The sequence below is a fragment of the Xenopus tropicalis genome, chromosome 5, assembly GCF_000004195.4.
Source record: "Xenopus tropicalis strain Nigerian chromosome 5, UCB_Xtro_10.0, whole genome shotgun sequence".
NCBI lineage: Eukaryota > Metazoa > Chordata > Amphibia > Anura > Pipidae > Xenopus > Xenopus tropicalis.
Genome location: NC_030681.2, coordinates 87,362,244 through 87,381,746, shown reverse-complemented (window position 1 = coordinate 87,381,746; position 19,503 = coordinate 87,362,244). Strand labels below are relative to the sequence as shown.

The following is a 19,503-nucleotide window of genomic DNA, read 5'->3' as shown; positions in this document are numbered from 1 at the left end:
ATATTCTGCAGCACCGTATATAAAATGAACATACACATTACATACGAAATACAGCTCACAATGATACAAGATATAAAGAGGGCCTTATTTATTAGAGCTTTGTTAAAAATAAAATCCATTTTGCCTTTAAACCTCTGCCAACCTTTGAGCTGTCACAGAACAAAGTTAGAACAAGTTTTTGGGTAAAGCATTACAAACAAGATCTATTTATTCCATACATCCCAACATACCTAATTTGAAACTAAACACATTTCCCACATACCACTTTCCTTGTCAAGTTTTTCCCATGGCTCTTTAGCTCCTTTTGAACTGGAATCAGAGTGGAGGATTCTGGGAACTACCATTCAGGTCCACACAAGTAAAGCTACATATTAGCTATTCCTACCCTAATGCCTACTAAAAAAACTATTTATATGTTTATGGTTAACAGGAACCATTACAACAGAAGACCTTATATCAGTTCTGCCTTTTGAAGGCACCTTTGATTTGATTGAAATTAAAGGGTCCACATTAAAAAGTGCATTCGAGCACAGTGTTCATCGATATGGCTCTGGAACTGGCGAATTCCTACAAGTTGGTGGTAAGTCTTCCACATTGTATAGTCCATGACCATGCTGACTGATTATTGTTCTTTATATGGAGTTCAGAAATGTCTATATAGAGAGGAACTACACAGAAATGGTGACATTATACAGTGATTATGTGCTGCATCTAAAAAAAAGCACTGCTCTGCATACTGTTATGGGTGTTTTTATTAATACTGGTAATGTTGCCAATACTAACCAATCAGATCTTTTGCTTTTGACCATTCTAATTGCTGATTGGTTGCTATGGGCAACATCACCTCCAATATGAATAAATAAGCCTCTAAGTGTATAGCCCTGTATTTGTAGAGGAAGCTTTGTCCTCTTTCATTGTAAGGATGCAGGAAAATTGGACTAATTCAGAGTCCAAACAATTGAATTACTTTTGCGGCCATGGGGCAGTCGGTTCGGGGACCGCATCGGCTTGTTGATCCGACTGGATTTTCTAACCTGGCCGATCGAGATCTGCCCATACACGGGCCGATTAGCTGCCGAATCGGTCAAAGGGACCTATATTGGCAGCTACTATCGGCCCGTGTATGGGGACCTTTGTGCATAGCGCTCGTGGTAGAAATTATGTGGACAGTTTTCTTTATGCTGAAACAATGCTTATGTGAATGAGGCGTATGGTAAAATGCACAACAAATGACCCCTGTTTTTCCCCTGACCAGGCGTATATTACAATGCTCCCTTTATTTATGTTCCCTGTGCATCACTCACAATTATGAGTAGAGAATATAAAGACCTGAGGCTGTATTATGCCTGTTAGCCACTAAATTGTGTGCTGACTTTCAGCAGCCCCAGCTATGCTGGAATTTTTGAAAAAAATTGCACATTGTCTCACAAGTGAATGGATGGAAGTGTTGCTCTGCCATTTTCAGGTGTCATGTGATCACTCCCATAGAAGGGTACAACCAGCAACTGTGAGGTGGTTGAACTAGAGCCCCCTATATCTACATTCATCCCCTACTGCCCACTCTTTCATCCATAGCCCTTGAAGTACATTGAACTTAAAGTTTTCTAGATAATTATTAGTAACAGCTACCACAAAACTTAGCTCAAGATGCAGTCACTAGTGCAGAAAAGAGCCAGTTGACTTGGACATTTCCACCAGTCATTATGAGGTTATGTAAATATTACTGATATTGAAATATGTGTCCTCCTGTTCTGACTTGATTTCATATGAATTGTAATACATATATTTGGTATGGTATCCCCAGCAATCGGAAAACATATTAGGGGGATAATTTATGATGCTGTGCAAAATTATTTATGGAAGAAAAATGGTGTGAATTTATAAAGGTATGCATTTTCTTGTATGCCGTTCAATTGCCATATTAAACTGGGGTATTTCATGTCATTATTTTTTATGCTGTTTAGCTTTATCAGGAAGATCTACGTAAATACAGCCATAAGCACTTACAGAGTCCTCGATCAAAAGAAACACAGGATTTCTTGTCTCCTTTTCTGTAAACATGTTCTTCAGGATCAAACTTCCTCTCTCAGAAGAATCTTTCATTCCCCTGCCAAAGTCTGCTCAGCTCTCTCCTGCTCCCCTCTCCTGCTCCCCCCATAAGAATTAATAAGAATTTACTCCCCCTCCCATCCGAATGTGTGATTTGAGCTACCAGAGGCTAAAGTTGCAGCACGAAAGCTACTGAGATCAAGCTAAAATGGCAGTTGCTATCTTAAGCAAACAGAGAATGCTTCTAGGACTGTAAAGCTTTCTGCAGAATAAAAAGAGTGTTCTAGGTAGCACTAATGTGGCAAATCTATTGGCAGTAAAATGCCAAAATGACCTTCCTTCTACTTTAGGGCTGTGATACACGGGGAGATTAATCGCGCCTCGACAAATCTCCCTTGTTGTGGGTGACTAATCTCTCCGCAATGCCATCCCACCAGCAAGAATGTAAATCGCTGGTGGGATGGCGTACGCGGTGGCGCGATTTGCCGAAGTCGCCGAAGTTGCCTTGAGAGGAAACTTTGGCAACTTTGGCAAATCGTGCCGCCGTGTATGCCATCCCACCGGCGATTTACATTCTGGGATGGCATTTTGAGGAGATTAGTCGCAAGCGACAAGGAAGATTTGTCGCCCGGCGACTAATCTCCCCATGTGTCACAGCCGTTAATGTCACTGAAATTTATGCTGTTATGTGATTACGTTATGCAGTTTATACAATATCACTTCGCCATGTAAGCAGCAGGCTACCCCAGTCTGTTAGCATAATGTAGTCCCTTGCAGCTGCATGTGTTAAAGAAACCAACAGAATACATTTCCTTTACTGTCCACTTCATTCATAACCAAGAACTTTTTGAGCATTAACTGAGTGACTCTGGCAAGCATATAAATACTCTCTGTTACTCTGCTATACAGCAAATTCCTCAATACACAGATTGCAACAGGCTGGGCACAGTCAGAGGGCTCTATAGGGTTGTGTTGCAGGACATTTGCAACTGTTTAAGCACTGTGCCTTTCTGGACTCTGGTCTATTTGCACCATATGAATTTGTTTTTAATATTGGATCTATTTTATAATCAAATTTTGTTTATAATTATTACGTATTTATTGGGAATTACATTATACTACTGAATTAAATTCATTAATAAATGTATGAATTTAGGTGTTTCTATTAAGCATTAATTTTATTGTCATAGGTCTCACAAGGAATAAATAATTTTCTTTTTTAAGCACAAAATAATGTGCATTTGATATAGGTACTGTGTGGTATGCAGTTTTGCTTGCAGCATAGTACTTTAAGGGGCCTGTTTAGCAAGCTCTGTTAATTAATTTATGCCACAAAAATTGTGTTGAACATTCTAATATAATTTCTCTTGTGTGGTTATATAATTTTCCAGTGTCAGTTTCCATTGCCTAAGGAGAGCAGATACTTGGCATGTGAGGTCATGATTGTTCCATGATAATGGTATCGTGCCCTGCCAGGTCATTGATATAGTTGCCTGTGGCTTTTATTATGTTTATTAAATTAGAAAAAAATACTTCCTGCACTCATAGCTCTAAGGTCAGTTGGGCACAGACAGGACCCATATAGACAAGAGGTCCTCTGCATTTACCCATTACCAATATATTAAGAACATTAAGAAATTTTGTGCATTAAGCCATTTAAAAAAATCCCTCCCTTTTAAACAAAACGGGGATACATACTACAATATATTCAAGTTGGCCAGCTTGATTGTATTGCAGTATATACAATGCAACTACTATTGCACACCATGATAGATTCATTTAAAGGTTTATTTTCATCTGTAGCTAAGGATAAATAGTTGCTGTCATTCAATCAGAAAACCCTAATTTCTAAATGATAATGACCTAATAATAATCTTCAGTAAAATAAGTTAATACTTACAGATCTGGAAAAGGGTTGAACTGCCAAAGTGCTGTATGTCTAATGTAACTTAATAGCTTGTAGAGACAGAAACGATCCTTTAGAAGCTTTTGTTGGGGCATGCCTAATGTTGTGCTTTAATGAGAACTTTGTATGACAGCAGCCACTCTCCTGTGCTTGTAGATACAAACAAAAATGGGATCAGCTAAATTACACACCTACTAAATTAGCTACATTGAAGGAACAATGGCACAGTGCCTGATCATAGGAATAATTTCTACTTATTTCCTCTGAGATTTTCATTTCTTTTTGGGAACTGAGTTGATGTGTTTCGCAAAACACTTACATTCTTAATTGAGGCAGATCATGTTCTGTATCCTGGGCTGGGTGAGTGCAATTGAGGATTGGCACTTCTGAGCTAGATGAGAAAGGTAGCTTTATTACTTCTTCTTTACTTCTTCTATTACTTATTCTTAATCTTTCTATTGCATACCTTTCGCCTACTTCAAACAGGATAAATTGGGTGCATTTATAGCAGTAGTCCAGTCATGCAATAAAATTAGCCCTTACCGGTTGTTAAAATGATAAAACATTTTACAGCTTTATGACAAATGTACAAATGTAAGGTGTGGTCTTTTGTAGAGGAAATTGACTGATATTTGCCACTGGATATTCTGCTTTATGTCCATTTGCAACAGACAGGTTCAGCCATCCTGGTGTCAAGAACTGTTCTGGACTATGCAATGAACTGCCAGTGCATTTATTAGTTGATCCACTGGTGGCTTTGTAAGGTTCCTGCTGACCATCTGCAGAGAACTGATCAATTTTTGGCTTATATAAGCCTGGCTTATGCTACTACCTGTTGTTTGGCCATTAGGCTTCTTCCTGTGATGAAGCGTCTCACTTATTTCCTGAGCTATTGTGCTCCTGAGAGTCTTGCCTTGGTTCCTAAATCTCCACCTTGGTTCCTGAGTTCCTGCTTGGTCTCTTCCAGTCTCTGCCTGGTTCTTTAGTCTATGTTGTGATTTCCTAGTTTTGGCCTCTGGCCTGTTAATTGGCCTCTGTCAACTGTTGTTTATGACACCTGACATATCCTATTCTATTTGGCCATTGTGGGGTCTCAGCCACACCAGATGTGTTAAACTCAAATTACAGAGCTGGCTAAAATAAGTGGGCAATTCTTTTTGAGGGCTACCTCAGTTTTATGGAGGGCATCTTTTCTGCCTCCAGTTCTTTGTAGTAAGAAAATGTCAAATTTACTTACATAAAGTACTTCAGCAGTAGCTTACACAAAAAAGTTAAAAAACAAACACACTTCAGATGCTAGATACTTTGATCTTTATTGCAACCCAAACAAACTGTAATGCAGAACATTCAGTGATATTATCTAAAGCCTTATTTAGGACCTTAAGTGCAGATGTGGTGCACAAAAATGGATACAAATATGTATCTTTAGGCTTCTGCCACAAAGGACAGAATCAGCCCCTACGCTTTACAAAAGCTTATTGATATGCCTGTACCCATAACTGCTTGAGGATCACCACCCTGGAAGTCTGGGGAAAACCCCTGCACTGTGGGAGAAAAAAAATATTATTTTGCATTTAAAAACTGCACTTTGCACATTATAAATGAGGCTTTTACTGCCAAGTTTTTTCTAGTAAATGAATACCCCTAATCTACACTGTCGCAGCCCTTCATATATATTATTATAATGTACAGTTTGGTTGTGTATATCCTTATAAATAGCATGCTCTTACGTCAGAATGCACCATTTATAACTTAAAGATACAGACACAGCACTTGCTGCAGCTATTCTCTCCCAGCACTTCTTCCCTTTCCACCTGACCAGAGCTCCCTGCACTTGACATGACAGGTGCTCACTAGATCCTCCTGCTTTTCTGCACCATTCCCCTCTGGGCCTACTCACTCCTTCTCCAGCTCTCTTTGATCCCTTCCAATTTCAAGTCACTTCCATTCTGGACCCACTCACGCCCACACCATTTTGATCTGCTCCCCCATTCTGCCCCAACTAGCTCTTATGTCCTGCTTACTCCTTCATGATTTCAAGCGCTTCGTATCCCCCTCTGGTTCTGCTTGCTCCTGCTTCAGTTCTGCCCCCTCCCACTCTGGCTCTGCTCCCTACTCCTCCTCTTCCAGTTTTGCTGGCTCCCCCTCTGGTTCTTTCTGTTCCTTGCACTTTCTTACTTGACACGACAGGCACTCACTCGCTTCCCCTGCTTTACTGCTCCCTCCCTGCACCCATTTGCACTCGTGTTTTTGCTTCATTGTGATTTTGAGCCTCTTATTTCCCCTCTGGTTCTGTCTCTTTCCCCTCCATATGCAGTTCTGGCCCCACTACCACCCCCTCTGGACCTTCTTGATCCCTCACATTTTCTCCTACTCTTCAGCTTTACAACCTGTCTGCACTTAATATGGCTGTTTGTGATATCACCAATTGGAGAGAAGAAAAGAGTAAAACACAAGACACGTACAAATTCTGTAGGTTATAATGAATAATGTACCCCCTACTAAAAAATATAAAGATATTAATAGTCACCTAAGACTTACATTACCTGTATAGAAGCACAAGGCCACAGGCCTTTGGATTGTAATGTAAGTTTTCATATTCATAAAGCCCCAGCTTTTGTCATTTAAACAACTACCTGGTTGCAAGGGCCCTTGAGCTTATCTGCCATAATACCATACTGAAGAGATGAATAACAAGAACTGAATTAATATGCAAGGAAATAGTAAATATCTGTTTTATTAGAAGAGTATATCTACGTCATACAAAAAAAATGATTCTTCCATGTTTAGGAACATGAATTAGTATTTAATGACTTGGGCAGATTTACTCTATAAGCTCTATAATTTCTCATTTTTTTTTAATTTTCAAATTCAACTAAACTCATTTTCCCTAATGTTTAATATTTACTAAAAGTAAGTTGCAAGGAAAAGTCACTGTGAAAAAAGTTGTTAAAAACCTTGTTGCAATGACTTTATCGAATAGTCGCTGCAACAATTAGAAAAAGATGAGTTTTTCAGGCAAGATCCCAACGAAATCTCCAACGAAGTATCCAGACAAGAGAAAGAACTTCAAGGAAAGGGAAAGGACCTTTGCCATTGACTTCTACATGAACTCTGCAACCTGATGAATTGTCAAATTAGGATTTTTAGCCTTTAAGATGCATAGTAAATCTCAGAAAAGTTGCAGCATTTTTCCTCTGCAACTCTTTGCTCTAAAAAATTCTATTTGAGTTCTAAAAGAAAAAATCAGTGGTTAGTATATGGCCCCTTCAGTTTCATGCCACAACAGTGCTTACAGTTTTTAATCTTTGTTATTAATGACAACTTGATTTTATTTGTATTTTATTGAAAGAATGTTTCTGTGGGTATTTTTAAGGTTTTTAGGTCTTTCTCTTTTACTTGACATTTTCAACTACTTGTTTTCTAGGCATCAAAGTGGTGTTTGATACAGAAAAAAGCCCTGGACAACGAGTTGTTAAATTAGAGGTTATCTGTACAGAATGCCGTGTACCAAAATATGTTCCCGTGGAAATGGACAAAATCTACAAAGTTGTGCTTCCCTCTTATATTGCTGCAGGGGGTGACGGATTCAGTATGCTTAAAGATGAAAGCTTGAAGCACGACAGTGGTGAGTGTTATATACTCTATACGGCTCAGCTACGAGCACAAAGCTCTGACTTATGACATCTAATAAATTGCATGCTAATGACATCATTGATGCTGGGACTGGAAGTGATGCCAGTCACACACACATTTAGTAAGAAAAGATTTAGCTACAACTTGAACAGAGCTTAGCAATGCAGATATAAAAAAGGCCATTTACTCATCCACGGATTTCATTTGGTGTATTGTTAGAGGAGATGGAGATAAACATTGATTTTGATTATTTAGAACAGAGCCTCAACCAAGACCCAACCAAATGTTGCAAAAATGTGCAAAATCTCTTCCCCTCAGCTTTCTTGCTCACCCTAAATTAAAGGGGATATTCACATTCAGACAATAGTCAGAATTTGAAGAGCCCCTGTCAAAAAAACATTTTTTTATTCACCTCTGTTATTTCAAATGTTTAGTTTTGAAGTTACAGACTAGGATCAGTGCTGCTAAAACTCTCTCTCTCCCCTGCTCTCTCTTTGGAAGGGATTGTCGACACCAACTTTTTGCCTTAACAGGAAGTTGACACTGAACTGGTTACTGAGCATGCCTTCCCTCTCCTGAATCTTGCCAGCCAGTGATATGAAAGATATGCAATTGAAGCAGAAGGAAAGCATGCCCAGAACCAGTTCAGTGTGAAATTTTTCTGTTGCCTGCCAAGTCCTGGTCTGGGAAATTCCCTACAGAGAAAGGAGAGAGGAGATTGGTGAGCGTTTTAGTGGGCAGCTTCAAAACTAAACATTTTAAATAATAAAAATATGCTGTTTAAATTTGGACTACTGTCTGAAGGTGAACATCCCCTTTAACTGTGTATGTGCTGGAGCATGTTTAATTTATAGTTGTTAAATGAGATGACGTAAAACAGCTGTGTACGTCATCTCATTAAGTGATGTCACAATCAGGGAATGAGGTAGTGTTGGGGGAGGGCTTTGCACAAACTATTTGGAGCCCTTTTCAGCTATATGTTTCATCACTTGATCACATTGTAATTGTGTGTCCTGAAGACGGCTTGAGTCTAAGCCTAAACATTAAATTAAATTCCATTTTTTTTGCTTCATACAAGTCCTGTGAGCGCGGTTTGTTTGTGCTCACTAATTATGTAATGTTAACCATGCACCCAGGCAATATATATATCAAATATTTAACCTTTTTTGCCTTACCAATTGTCCATGTTTTTAAAGAATGGACTTATTTATTAATTTTGGAATTTGTGAAAACTGGTTTGATTAAAAACGCAAATATCTTGAATTTGCGAGTTTACAAACTTGAAAAAAACTCAAATACCAGACATTTGAGTTTTTGAACCCTAACTTGAATTGTGCAAATTTTAGCTCTAAAAAATACCTGAATCGTGAAAAAGTGTTTATCTAGTCATTTCTTTCACTCCAATCTTAGCAAACCTGATTTTTATGGACATTCCATTATTGGGTCGTTGTGCTAAAACAGGAAAGGACCTTCCCCAAACTGTTTGCACAAAGTAGGAAGAGTAATTTTCATATCAAGTCATTGTTCACTGTAGTTTTCAGGTTTGCTTTTAATGGAACCAGAGGCCCTAGCCCAAACTATGGAAAACAGTCAGAGATAATTATTCCTCCTCCACCAAACTTTACTGTTGGCATTATGAATTCATGCAAGTAGTATTCCCTGGCAGAGTGCCAGATGGGTAAAATGCCATATATCACTCTAGGAGAGATTTTCCCTTAACACTTCTCCAGCTGACACTTGACATTATACATGGTGATGCTAAGTTTGTTTGCATCTGATCGCCCATAAAAACCCCACACTCCCTATAAATAGTTCTTGTGCTTACAGAGTGAGAGAGAGAGTAACAGTGAGTGTTCCATCAAGGATGGAGTGTCCGGATACTTTTGCACATATAAAGTATATAGCTATAAATCCCAATTCTTAAGCTAATTCTTATTTTCCTATATTATTTACCATTATTTTCATAAGTTAAAGAAAACTCTTGCATTTTGTGTAATGCTTTTTTTCCCCCCAGGTGATTCTGATTTAAGTGTTTAAGTAAGCAATTACATTTCCAGAATGGCAAGGGTTTACCCTGCAGTTGGAGGACGGATTACATTTTCAAATGAAGTGCAAGCAAATGATTTGCTATTTAATGAATCCACCAGATCTCCCATGTCTTCAGCATAGGCATCTGTTGTCTCATGTAGAGTTTCCGTTTGGTGATAATGCACAGCATAGAATGTGTCCCTATCACAAGCATTTAATTATTAGAAGCCCCTATAGATTTGTTTGCGTGCATAACAGGTACTGCAGTCCCACCAATAGAACAACATTGTCTATGTCCAACTATTACTCATACAGCATGTTCAAAGACCAGATTATATTAAAATTATTATGTCATACAATGAAGTCTATGAGTAGACTGGGAGCCATAGAAATCCTATGAAGGGCCACATTTGGCCTGCAGGCCTACAGTTGGACAGCCCTGGTCTAGAAGAATCACCCAAGACCTTATATTTTTCTTCTCCCAAAATGTCAGAAGACTTAGGATAAAGTCACCAGATTTTAAAAGGGACATTTCGGTTACATACTTAAAAATGTTGCAGTCACCTACCTTCAAACCATGTGACTGACAAGTAGAGGCATACATCTTTAATCTCAGTGAAAAACAGTAAAAGCTTTCTTACTTGTTTCCAGTCCCTCTCCCGATCCCAATTCCCTGACATTTAGACCACTCTGGTTGCTAGAGTTAGTTGGACCCTTTCTATGGTTCTAAATAGGAGAGGTGCTAAAGGTAAAAAAAAAAATCTTTAAAAAATCTAGGGCTACTACATACTGTATTTGTAGTAATAAGTCAAATCGACTCGACTTACTGTGTTTTCCTTGAAGACGTTTCACCAGTCATCTGACTTGCTTTCTCAGTTCAGAAGTTCATTCAGTTTGAATTAAGAAAGCCAGTCGCATGACTGGTGAAAAGTCTTAAAAAAAAACACAGCAAGTCCAGTTGATATGACTTATTACTACAGATATACCATGACCTGGATGAATGAGAACCTTCACAGACATAAGGGCAACTAAAAGTTGTTTAAGTATACAGCACTGTCTATATCATATTAATATTAGGTTAAGGCCACTTTTATCAGGCCAAAGCTATTTGCTTTATGGCATGTGGCAAGTATAGGACTCTACTGCGACCATCATTAATGCGCTTTGCAGCAGAAAATTCCTTATTCCTTATAAATGAGATCTAGAGTAGTATATGGTGTAGTTTTTAACAATTTAGAGCTCGTTTATACAGCTGAATGCAAAAATGTGTGCACCCCTTGCCAAAGTACATACTGTATTAGTTTAAACTTGAAAAATTTAATAATTTACAAAAGTAAAAACATAATGTGGCAAAGGGGTCATTAGTAGTAAGCAGTAAGCACCGCATTAACCATAAAATGGGCACAAAATTCGCTCAAAAATGGCATAAACAATGCATATATTTAAAGGAAGTCCATGTCCTTTACTTATTGCCCATTTTCTTGCATATGTAAGCAGTGTCCATTTGTGAGCAGTATTACAACCATCAATAACCCCTTGTATCTCTGGTATCAGTTGCAAAACTTAAAGCTTGATGTCAGGGTGGTGCAATTCTATGAGGAAATGTTACAATATCTGGGTACTTGAAACTGCTGTGCCCCATCTGTATTTCAAAGCCTTTATATATAAGGCCCAATCGATATGTTAGTACATCCCATTGTATCCAGTTTTAACAGGAAGTAATAGTGCAAAGTTATTAACATTAGTGTGTGCTATAAAGTGGTATTTAAAGAGAAAAATGGTGTGATGACAGTATCTCTGTAAGGCATCATATTGAGAATATGACAGGTTACATGTACAAATGTATGGATGTTAAATACATTGCTCATATCCATTTCAGCAAGAGCATTTCCCATGCTATGTTTAAACATGTGCCTTATCGCCAGGGCTGGGCATTTTAAAGGGGTTGATTATTTAAGTTATTTTAAAGGTGAACCTCCCCTTTAACTTCTTTACTAGTAAATGAACTGAAAAAAACTCCAGCTAATAAGTTCAATATGTTGGATTTTAGTATACAGGTAAGGGATCCCTTATCTGGAAACCCATTACCATCACTATCACAGGCCTGGGCATGACATGTTTAGTTTTCAAGGTATGATGGATCAGCTCTGTTTGAGACTAAAGATAAAATCCGGTGGCAGAGTTAAATCCGGTGGCAGAGCTGTGGGGGGGGGGGGGGGGGGGGGTACAGGGTATCTGTAGGCAGGGAAGTGATGCCACATATAGAGGAAGTGATGTCACATGAAGTATGTGTGTGACATCACTTGGCAACACAAGGGGCACATTTAGGTCCGGTGCCAACATAGACACCAGACCTAAATACAGCCCTGCTGCACAAGATGCAATGATGTAATAATGGGATGGTGCCTCCATAGCAGGTTTAATGCTCAAGTTCTTTGCGACTGAAGATAAATCACTGAAACTTCTGGCAGCTGATGGTCACAAAGGTGGCTGGCTTTACTGCCATCCATCCAAATCCCATGGGAGAAAAATGTCTACACTTCATCCACAAGCCGGAGTCTGAAAGATTTTTTTTTTTCTTTTTTTCTAGGTGATACTGATCTAACAGTCGTATCCAATTATATTGCTCAAAGGCAAAGGGTTTACCCTGCAGTTGAAGGAAGGATAACATTTACAAATGAAGACTCTCCCAATGGAGCTACGCACACATGCCTTGGCAGTTTTCCATTGGTTTCTCTTCTGACTTTATTTGCATTATTGCAAACTCTACTCTAAAAGCTGTCCTTTCATATTTAACTCTTCAGTGCTGGCCAGTGCTGTGAAGCACTGTATCTTGTAAGGTTAACAAACAAGCAGTGAAGGGAGAAAGAGGACTGAGCCATAATAGACTGCTGCATGGGGATATGCTGTTGTTTTCACTCCATATGACTAAAGGGCTTCTATAATAAAAAGGGCAACGCCTGCCCAGATCTAGTAACGCCTTAGCAACAAACGAGCAAATATAATCTAGAAACATCTGGTTGGTTGCTATGAGTTACTAGAACTGGGCAGACATTGCCCTTTTTTATTACATCTCCCCATGAGTTCTTCATTGTAAACTGCCAACTTTTTTACTACCCTTTTGATCACTTTATCGGCAATATCCGCAGTGGGAGGAAAATAGGAACTTGGGGATGCTTGGAAGATCAGATCAAATAGAATTTTTATATAGAATAGGTTGTATCTGTGAAAGTGAATGTGTACCCTCCCTCGTTGCTTGGCAAACACTGACAGCTACTGCCTGTTTAGACTCCCATGTTTTAATTTCTTCCATTGCACTACATCATATAAGAAGGCACAAACATACATCAAACACCGAGTCTCAGCTGCTGTGCATGGCATTAGATCCCCTGCCATGACTGCCAATTGTTCATCAGGACATTTTGATCATAAGCACACTGCATCTATATAAAGGCACAAACAACTGCTGTACTGTAATATATAAACATATAAGGTGCAAATGCAGTGTGCAAAGTACAAAAAAAGTGTTTTTTTCCAGTGTTGCTGATGTAGTTGTAGGAGAGGCGCAATGTGTATAAGCTGCAACTGTGATGAAAATCTTCAGTGTTCAGTCACTTCTTGCACCTGTGCCCAATTCTTTAGGGGCAAGTTTACCCTGCATCAGTAGGTGCACTTGTGCACAATTTCTTGGAGCAAATGAATGCTATGTGAAAGTGCAAGAAATGGCTTTGGGCTCAAGTACCCTTAATGAATGGCACTGATTTGTCAGAAAGTCGCATCTTTTACCCTGTGGCTACAACTGTGGTTGCGATTGTAAAGACGCCCTTTTGTTTTTAATACAAAATATTAATACAGATTTTAACAGTGTGCAAAGAACATTGCCATTAACTGCATTCAGAGTGACCCTGCAGGTAGATTTAGGCTAATGCCACATGTAGCGTATTCTCCGCAAGCCGAAAAATGCTTGACGAGAATATGCTCCTATCCTTGCAGATCCTCTTATCTGTGCACCCGATAGCATTGAATACACTTGGGTTCAGACACATGTAGTCGATATCCACTGAAAATGCAAAGTCTTGTGGTTTTTGGCGGATATCAGCTACATGTGCCTGCACCTGAGCGTATTTAATGCTTTTGGGTGCAGGCACAGGTAGGAGGATTTTTAAGAGTAGGGGTGAATTCTCAGAAACCCTTTTTTTCAGCTTACCTAGAATACTCTCCGTGTGGCATTAGCCTTAGCTATCGCCCAGTTCTTTCTTTGTAACCCTAATTTAATCATTCTTTTTTCCTGTAGATTTTCAAATACAAAAGGGTATATTAGTGTGTTTCAACAACCTAATATTTTTCCCAGCCATGTTCTGCTGGCAGAGTAATACTACCACTACCGCAATCCCTCGAGAATGTGGCTGGGCAAAGCACACTTCTGCTTTTTGCAAACAATAAAAAGCTCTCCAGTTGGCCTGTTTTTCCTGGCCACTTCTGCAGGGATCATAAATCAGCCCCTACGTATTCCGATAGCTGTACACCAGAAGAGCAGATTCAAACCAGATTGATATTGCAGGCAGTGATGGAATGGGCCCCAAGGGCCCACCTGAAAACCTATATCTAAGGCTAACTTTGTGCACTATTAGATACAGTGGCTTGCAAAAGTATTCAGCCCCCTTGAACTTTTCCACATTTTGTCACATTACAGCCACAAACATGAATCAGTTTTATTGGAATTCCACATGAAAGACCAATACAAAGTGGTGTACACGTGAGAAGTGGAACGAAAATCATACATGATTCCAAACATTTTTTACAAATAAATAACTGCAAAGTGGGGTGTGCGTAATTATTCAGCCCCCTGAGTCAATACTTTGTAGAACCACCTTTTGCTGCAATTACAGCTGCCAGTATTTTAGGGTATGTCTCTACCAGCTTTGCACATCTAGAGACTGAAATTCTTGCCCATTCTTCTTTGCAAAACAGCTCCAGCTCAGTCAGCTTAGATGGACAGCGTTTGTGAACAGCAGTTTTCAGATCTTGCCACAGATTCTCGATTGGATTTAGATCTGGACTTTGACTGGGCCATATTAACACATGGATATGTTTTGTTTTAAACCATTTCATTGTTGCCCTGGCTTTATGTTTAGGGTCGTTGTCCTGCTGGAAGGTGAACCTCCGCCCCAGTCTCAAGTCTTTTGCAGACTCCAAGAGGTTTTCTTCCAAGATTGCCCTGTATTTGGCTCCATCCATCTTCCCATCAACTCTGACCAGCTTCCCTGTCCCTGTGGAAGAGAAGCACCCCCAGAGCACGATGCTGCCACCACCATATTTGACAGTGGGGATGGTGTGTTCAGAGGGATGTGCAGTTTTAGTTTTCCACCACACATAGCGTTTTGCATTTTGCCCAAAAAGTTCCACATGGCTTGTGGCAAACTGCAAATGGGACTTCTTATGGTTTTCTGTTAACAATGGCTTTCTTCTTGCCACTCTTCCATAAAGGCTAACTTTGTGCAGTGCACGACTAATAGTTGTCCTATGGACAGATTCCCCCACCTGAGCTGTAGATCTCTGCAGCTCCCCCAGAGTCACCATGGGCCTCTTGGCTGCATTTCTGATCAGCGCTCTCCTTGTTCGGCCTGTGAGTTTAGGTGGACGGCCTTGTCTTGGTAGGTTTACAGTTGTGCCATACTCCTTCCATTTCTGAATGATCGGTGGAACAGTGCTCCGTGGGATGTTCAAGGCTTTGGAAATCTTTTTGTAGCCTAAGCCTGCTTTACATTTCTCAATAACTTTATCCCTGACCTGTCTGGTGTGTTCTTTGGACTTCATGGTGTTGTTGCTCCCAATATTCTCTTAGACAACCTCTGAGGCCGTCACAGAGCAGCTGTATTTGTACTGACATTAGATTACACACAGGTGCACTTTGCAGTCATTTATTTGTAAAAAATGTTTAGAATCATGTATGATTTCCGTTCCACTTCTCACGTGTACACCACTTTGTATTGGTCTTTCATGTGGAATTCCAATAAAATGGATTCATGTTTGTGGCTGTAATGTGACAAAATGTGGAAAAGTTCAAGGGGGCCGAATACTTTTGCAAGCCACTGTAGAAAATGTTCTGAAAGTTATCAGTTTTACACATCTCTATTAGAATGAAGAGAGCTGAGGGCTTGGGCAAACTGAGCAGGCCAGTCAGATCCTGCTGGCAGGGGCCTATAATTGTTTCAATGTTGCCATTATGTTTCTAGCTTGTAGGGAGCCAGATGGGGCTGGAAGTAGACAGACTATAGCTGATGATCCATTTCCAAAACTACTTTACACACAAATACTGCAGCCACAGCGGTTGACATTACTCATGCCATCCACTACTGAATGGCATGGGAGCTGGCTTATACGATTCTGCTTTACCAGCATCAAAAGCAAGTTAAGAAGTTCTTTTTTCTTTACCTAATGTAGGTAATACAGAATGAGGTGCCCTTTATAGCCTCTGGCAAAGTGTTCTATTCTAAAAGATGGGTGAATTCATGTACAGTTCCTTTAAAGAAGGAAAATCTAAATTCCTGGGGGGGTGCTTAACAAAGAAGAAGCTAAAAAAGAGGACAGGGGACTTTTCAGCAAGCACCATGGAGTATCAGGTAAGTGATTACAATCACTAGGGGGTTCCTAATATTTGGCACCCTCCGGTGATTTAGACTTTCCTTCTCCTTTAAAGGAACAGTAACACCAAAAAATGAAAGTGTATAAAAGTAACTAAAATATAATGTGCTGCTGCCCTGCACTGGTAAAAGTTGTGTGTTTACTTCAGAAAGTCTACTATAATTTATATAAATAAGCTGCTGTGTAGCCATGGGGGCAGCCATTCAAAGGAGAAAAGGCACAGGCACATTGCAAATAACAGATAAAACACTATTGTATTCTAAGGAACTTATCTGTTATCTGCTATATAACCTGTGCCTTTTCTCCTTTTTTCCAACTTGAATGGCTGCCCCCGTGGCTACACAGCAGCATATTATATAAATTATAGTAGTGTTAGTGTAGCAAACACACCAGTTTTACCAGTGCAGGGCAACAGTGCATTATATTTTTATTACCTGAAAGCTTTCATTTTTTGGTGTTCCTTTAAGACTAATGGCACACAAGGTGTGTTCTCCAAGGGCCAGGTGCCCAAAAAAATGTCCCACCTGCCATTGACTTTAATAGCAAGCCCCTGGCACTATATATACATGCAGAGCTCTGCCTAGAAATGCTTACTTCTGCTGTAATACATCTGTATGAATGGTGTCAGACTGTTTGAACTATTGCTGCCCTAGTATGGTCCTTCTGCCTGTTGCAAATCATTGTGATTTGAAAGGGATGGCACTGGAAGCACAATACATGAGTTGTATAGTTGGTATCTGTGTAATCTGCATTTACTTTTATAATGTACATATTTATATTTAAGGTGCTTTCCCTGCTCTGGGACATTTACTGCAATTGCTATTATGCCTGTGTGTATTCAGCTTTAGCCCTTAACTGCCTAGCAACACACATCCTGAGCATTTTATCCTCTGCTGTAAACTGGACAATCAGTGGCCAGAATTTCCTACATATGCGCTTTCTTTACTACATATGCATTTCTTTCTATTGTCTAAAGCCCCCAACAGTGATAGGGTGACTTCTGTTCAGGAATGTTTTGCTCAACATTCATTTTCAATACCTTTACCAATTCTTCAGACTGGTTGCTCTGAGCAGCTGAGCACCATAATGTTCTATGGGAAACTCCCAACAGTTACTTCACCTACCGGTAATTTCCCTTGTAACTCATATGCTGCATTACAGTACATAGAAAATATTCATTTAATACATTTATATAGTACAAATTGCATCCATGCGGTGTTATGGACAATTGTTTATGTATCAGATTGCAGGCATTACAACATAATTTCATACACACACACAAATACAAAAAGTATTCTGCAGTTCAATGGACATGTTTTATAACTGAAATAAAAGAAGTAAATGTGGAGAATATGGCGCATAACACCAATCCTAGGCCTAAGCATTTTTTTATTTTAATAAATGTAAAGAATTTCTGCCCCACTGCATATACCTCAGCTTAACCAAAGAAAGAAGGTTCTTTTTTAAAATTGCAAATAAAAAAGGATCACGTGTTTGAAAAATTATTAGTTTAAAAAAGAAATCTAAAATATATATTTTATATTTTGCATTATTTGTTCATTGTGCTGGCTTTCACCAATTCATAATAAATGATATATTTTAATAACTAAAATGTTGTTCTCACTTTTGAGGCATTTGATCTGGTACACTGGGCTAAATTGTATAATCACCTGACTTAACTGATTAGGCTGAGATCTTGGGGGTGGACACATGTTTTCTGCCTAGTGTGCAACAAAGGGGGCGTTAGGCACATACCTCTTCTGTCTCTTACACCTAGGGGCACATTTACTAATCCACGAACGTCCGAAAAGCGCCCGAATGTGTTTTTTTTGTAATGATCGGTATTTTGCGACTTTTGCGAGTGCTCAATACGAAAAAGTCGTGACAATTCGCGAAAGTCGTAATGGCTATGAAAAAGTCGCGACAATTCACGAAAGTCATAATGGCTATGAAAAAGTCGCGACAATTCACGAAAGTCATAATGGCTATGAAAAAGTCACGACAATTCACGAAAGTCATAATGGCTATGAAAAAGTCGCGACAATTCACGAAATTTGTAATGGCTATGAAAAAGTCGTGACAATTCGCGCAAGTCGTAACGGCTATGAAAAAGTCGCAAAATGTTGGTTTTCCAATCCGAATTTTTCCCATTCGGATTCGTGGATTAGTAAATCAGCCCCCTAGTCTAGGCCCTTGTCACCCCCACTTTTAGCGTGTTGCTCACCAACCAGTCCCCCAAGGGCAAGGTGGCCAGCCAGCTTGACCCAGCACTGGTTCTACCTACATAAAATATACTTAAAACATACATTATTGCTTAATACAAGGGTCTAATTTCTAACCATGGGTGGATGTCAGTGTTGTACTATTTCCAAATAATGATGTTAAAAAGTTTAATTTACCTAGAGTTTTGTTTTTAAATGAATGATTTTACCTGCACTGGTTATGCACTTATTAATGCAACAATGTATCCTGCCCTAACACCTGTGCATTATGCGCTAATTTACTTGTGAATGTTAAGTTATCTAACGTAACAACTCTGCACAACATTTGCTTTAGCTGTGCTTTTCTCATTTAACCCCCTACAGTCCAATTAGGGCTCTACTTACTAATAAATCTCTACTGACTACTATTAGTGACTACTAATTCATTCCAGATACATATATACACTGTTATTTAGACATTTTCAAGTATTAAAGGGATACAGTCATCACATCATGGAAACCTTTTTTTGAGGAATTGGAATGGTTTTGTTAGCTCTGCTCAAACATTCATATCCCTCCCACCTTATAATGTAATGTACAAGTGTATACATACTGCAGTGAAGATACCTGAGAATCAAACAGATGGGTTCTCTGTGTATTAACCTTCCTTTTTATCACTCACACTTTAGTAAATGTTATCTATTTTGAATAGAACATTGCTGTAAGTATGTTGCAGTTTATATATGCACAGTATTCCCTGCAAACACGTTTTCATGCAGGCAGTGTGGAATAAATGGCATTATTTCTGTGTACCTTTCTGTGTTATTGTCTTCTACCTGGCCATATTTGCCATAAGAAAACTTCCCTTTATTAAGACAGAGGCCTCATTGCTCTAGTCTCTTAACAAATTGCACTTAATTTAGAATATATTTGTATTTTTGCTTAATCTTGAATATAATCGTGTTTTTGCACATATAGTTATTGTTTTGCTCTTCATCTGTTCTAATGTATTCTTTCAACGCACAATAGACAAGATGT

At 39.1% G+C, this 19,503-nt stretch overlaps 2 protein-coding genes across 5 annotated transcripts in view; one reads left to right on the top strand and one right to left on the bottom strand.

Annotated features, from left to right (window-relative positions):
* Positions 1 to 13,804, top strand: part of nt5e (5'-nucleotidase, ecto (CD73)) — a 53,794-nt gene extending 39,990 nt beyond the window's left edge. Inside the window, exons 7-9 of the mRNA XM_002933927.5 lie at positions 431 to 580; positions 7,383 to 7,583; positions 12,210 to 13,804. Of these exons, the coding sequence (XP_002933973.1) occupies positions 431 to 580; positions 7,383 to 7,583; positions 12,210 to 12,394 (536 nt within the window). The 3' untranslated portion in view covers positions 12,395 to 13,804. The remainder of the gene's footprint in view (positions 1 to 430; positions 581 to 7,382; positions 7,584 to 12,209) is intronic.
* snx14 (sorting nexin 14) overlaps positions 1 to 19,503 on the bottom strand; it is a 74,926-nt gene that overhangs the window by 4,036 nt on the left and 51,387 nt on the right. The gene's annotated exons all lie outside the window — the stretch shown is intronic.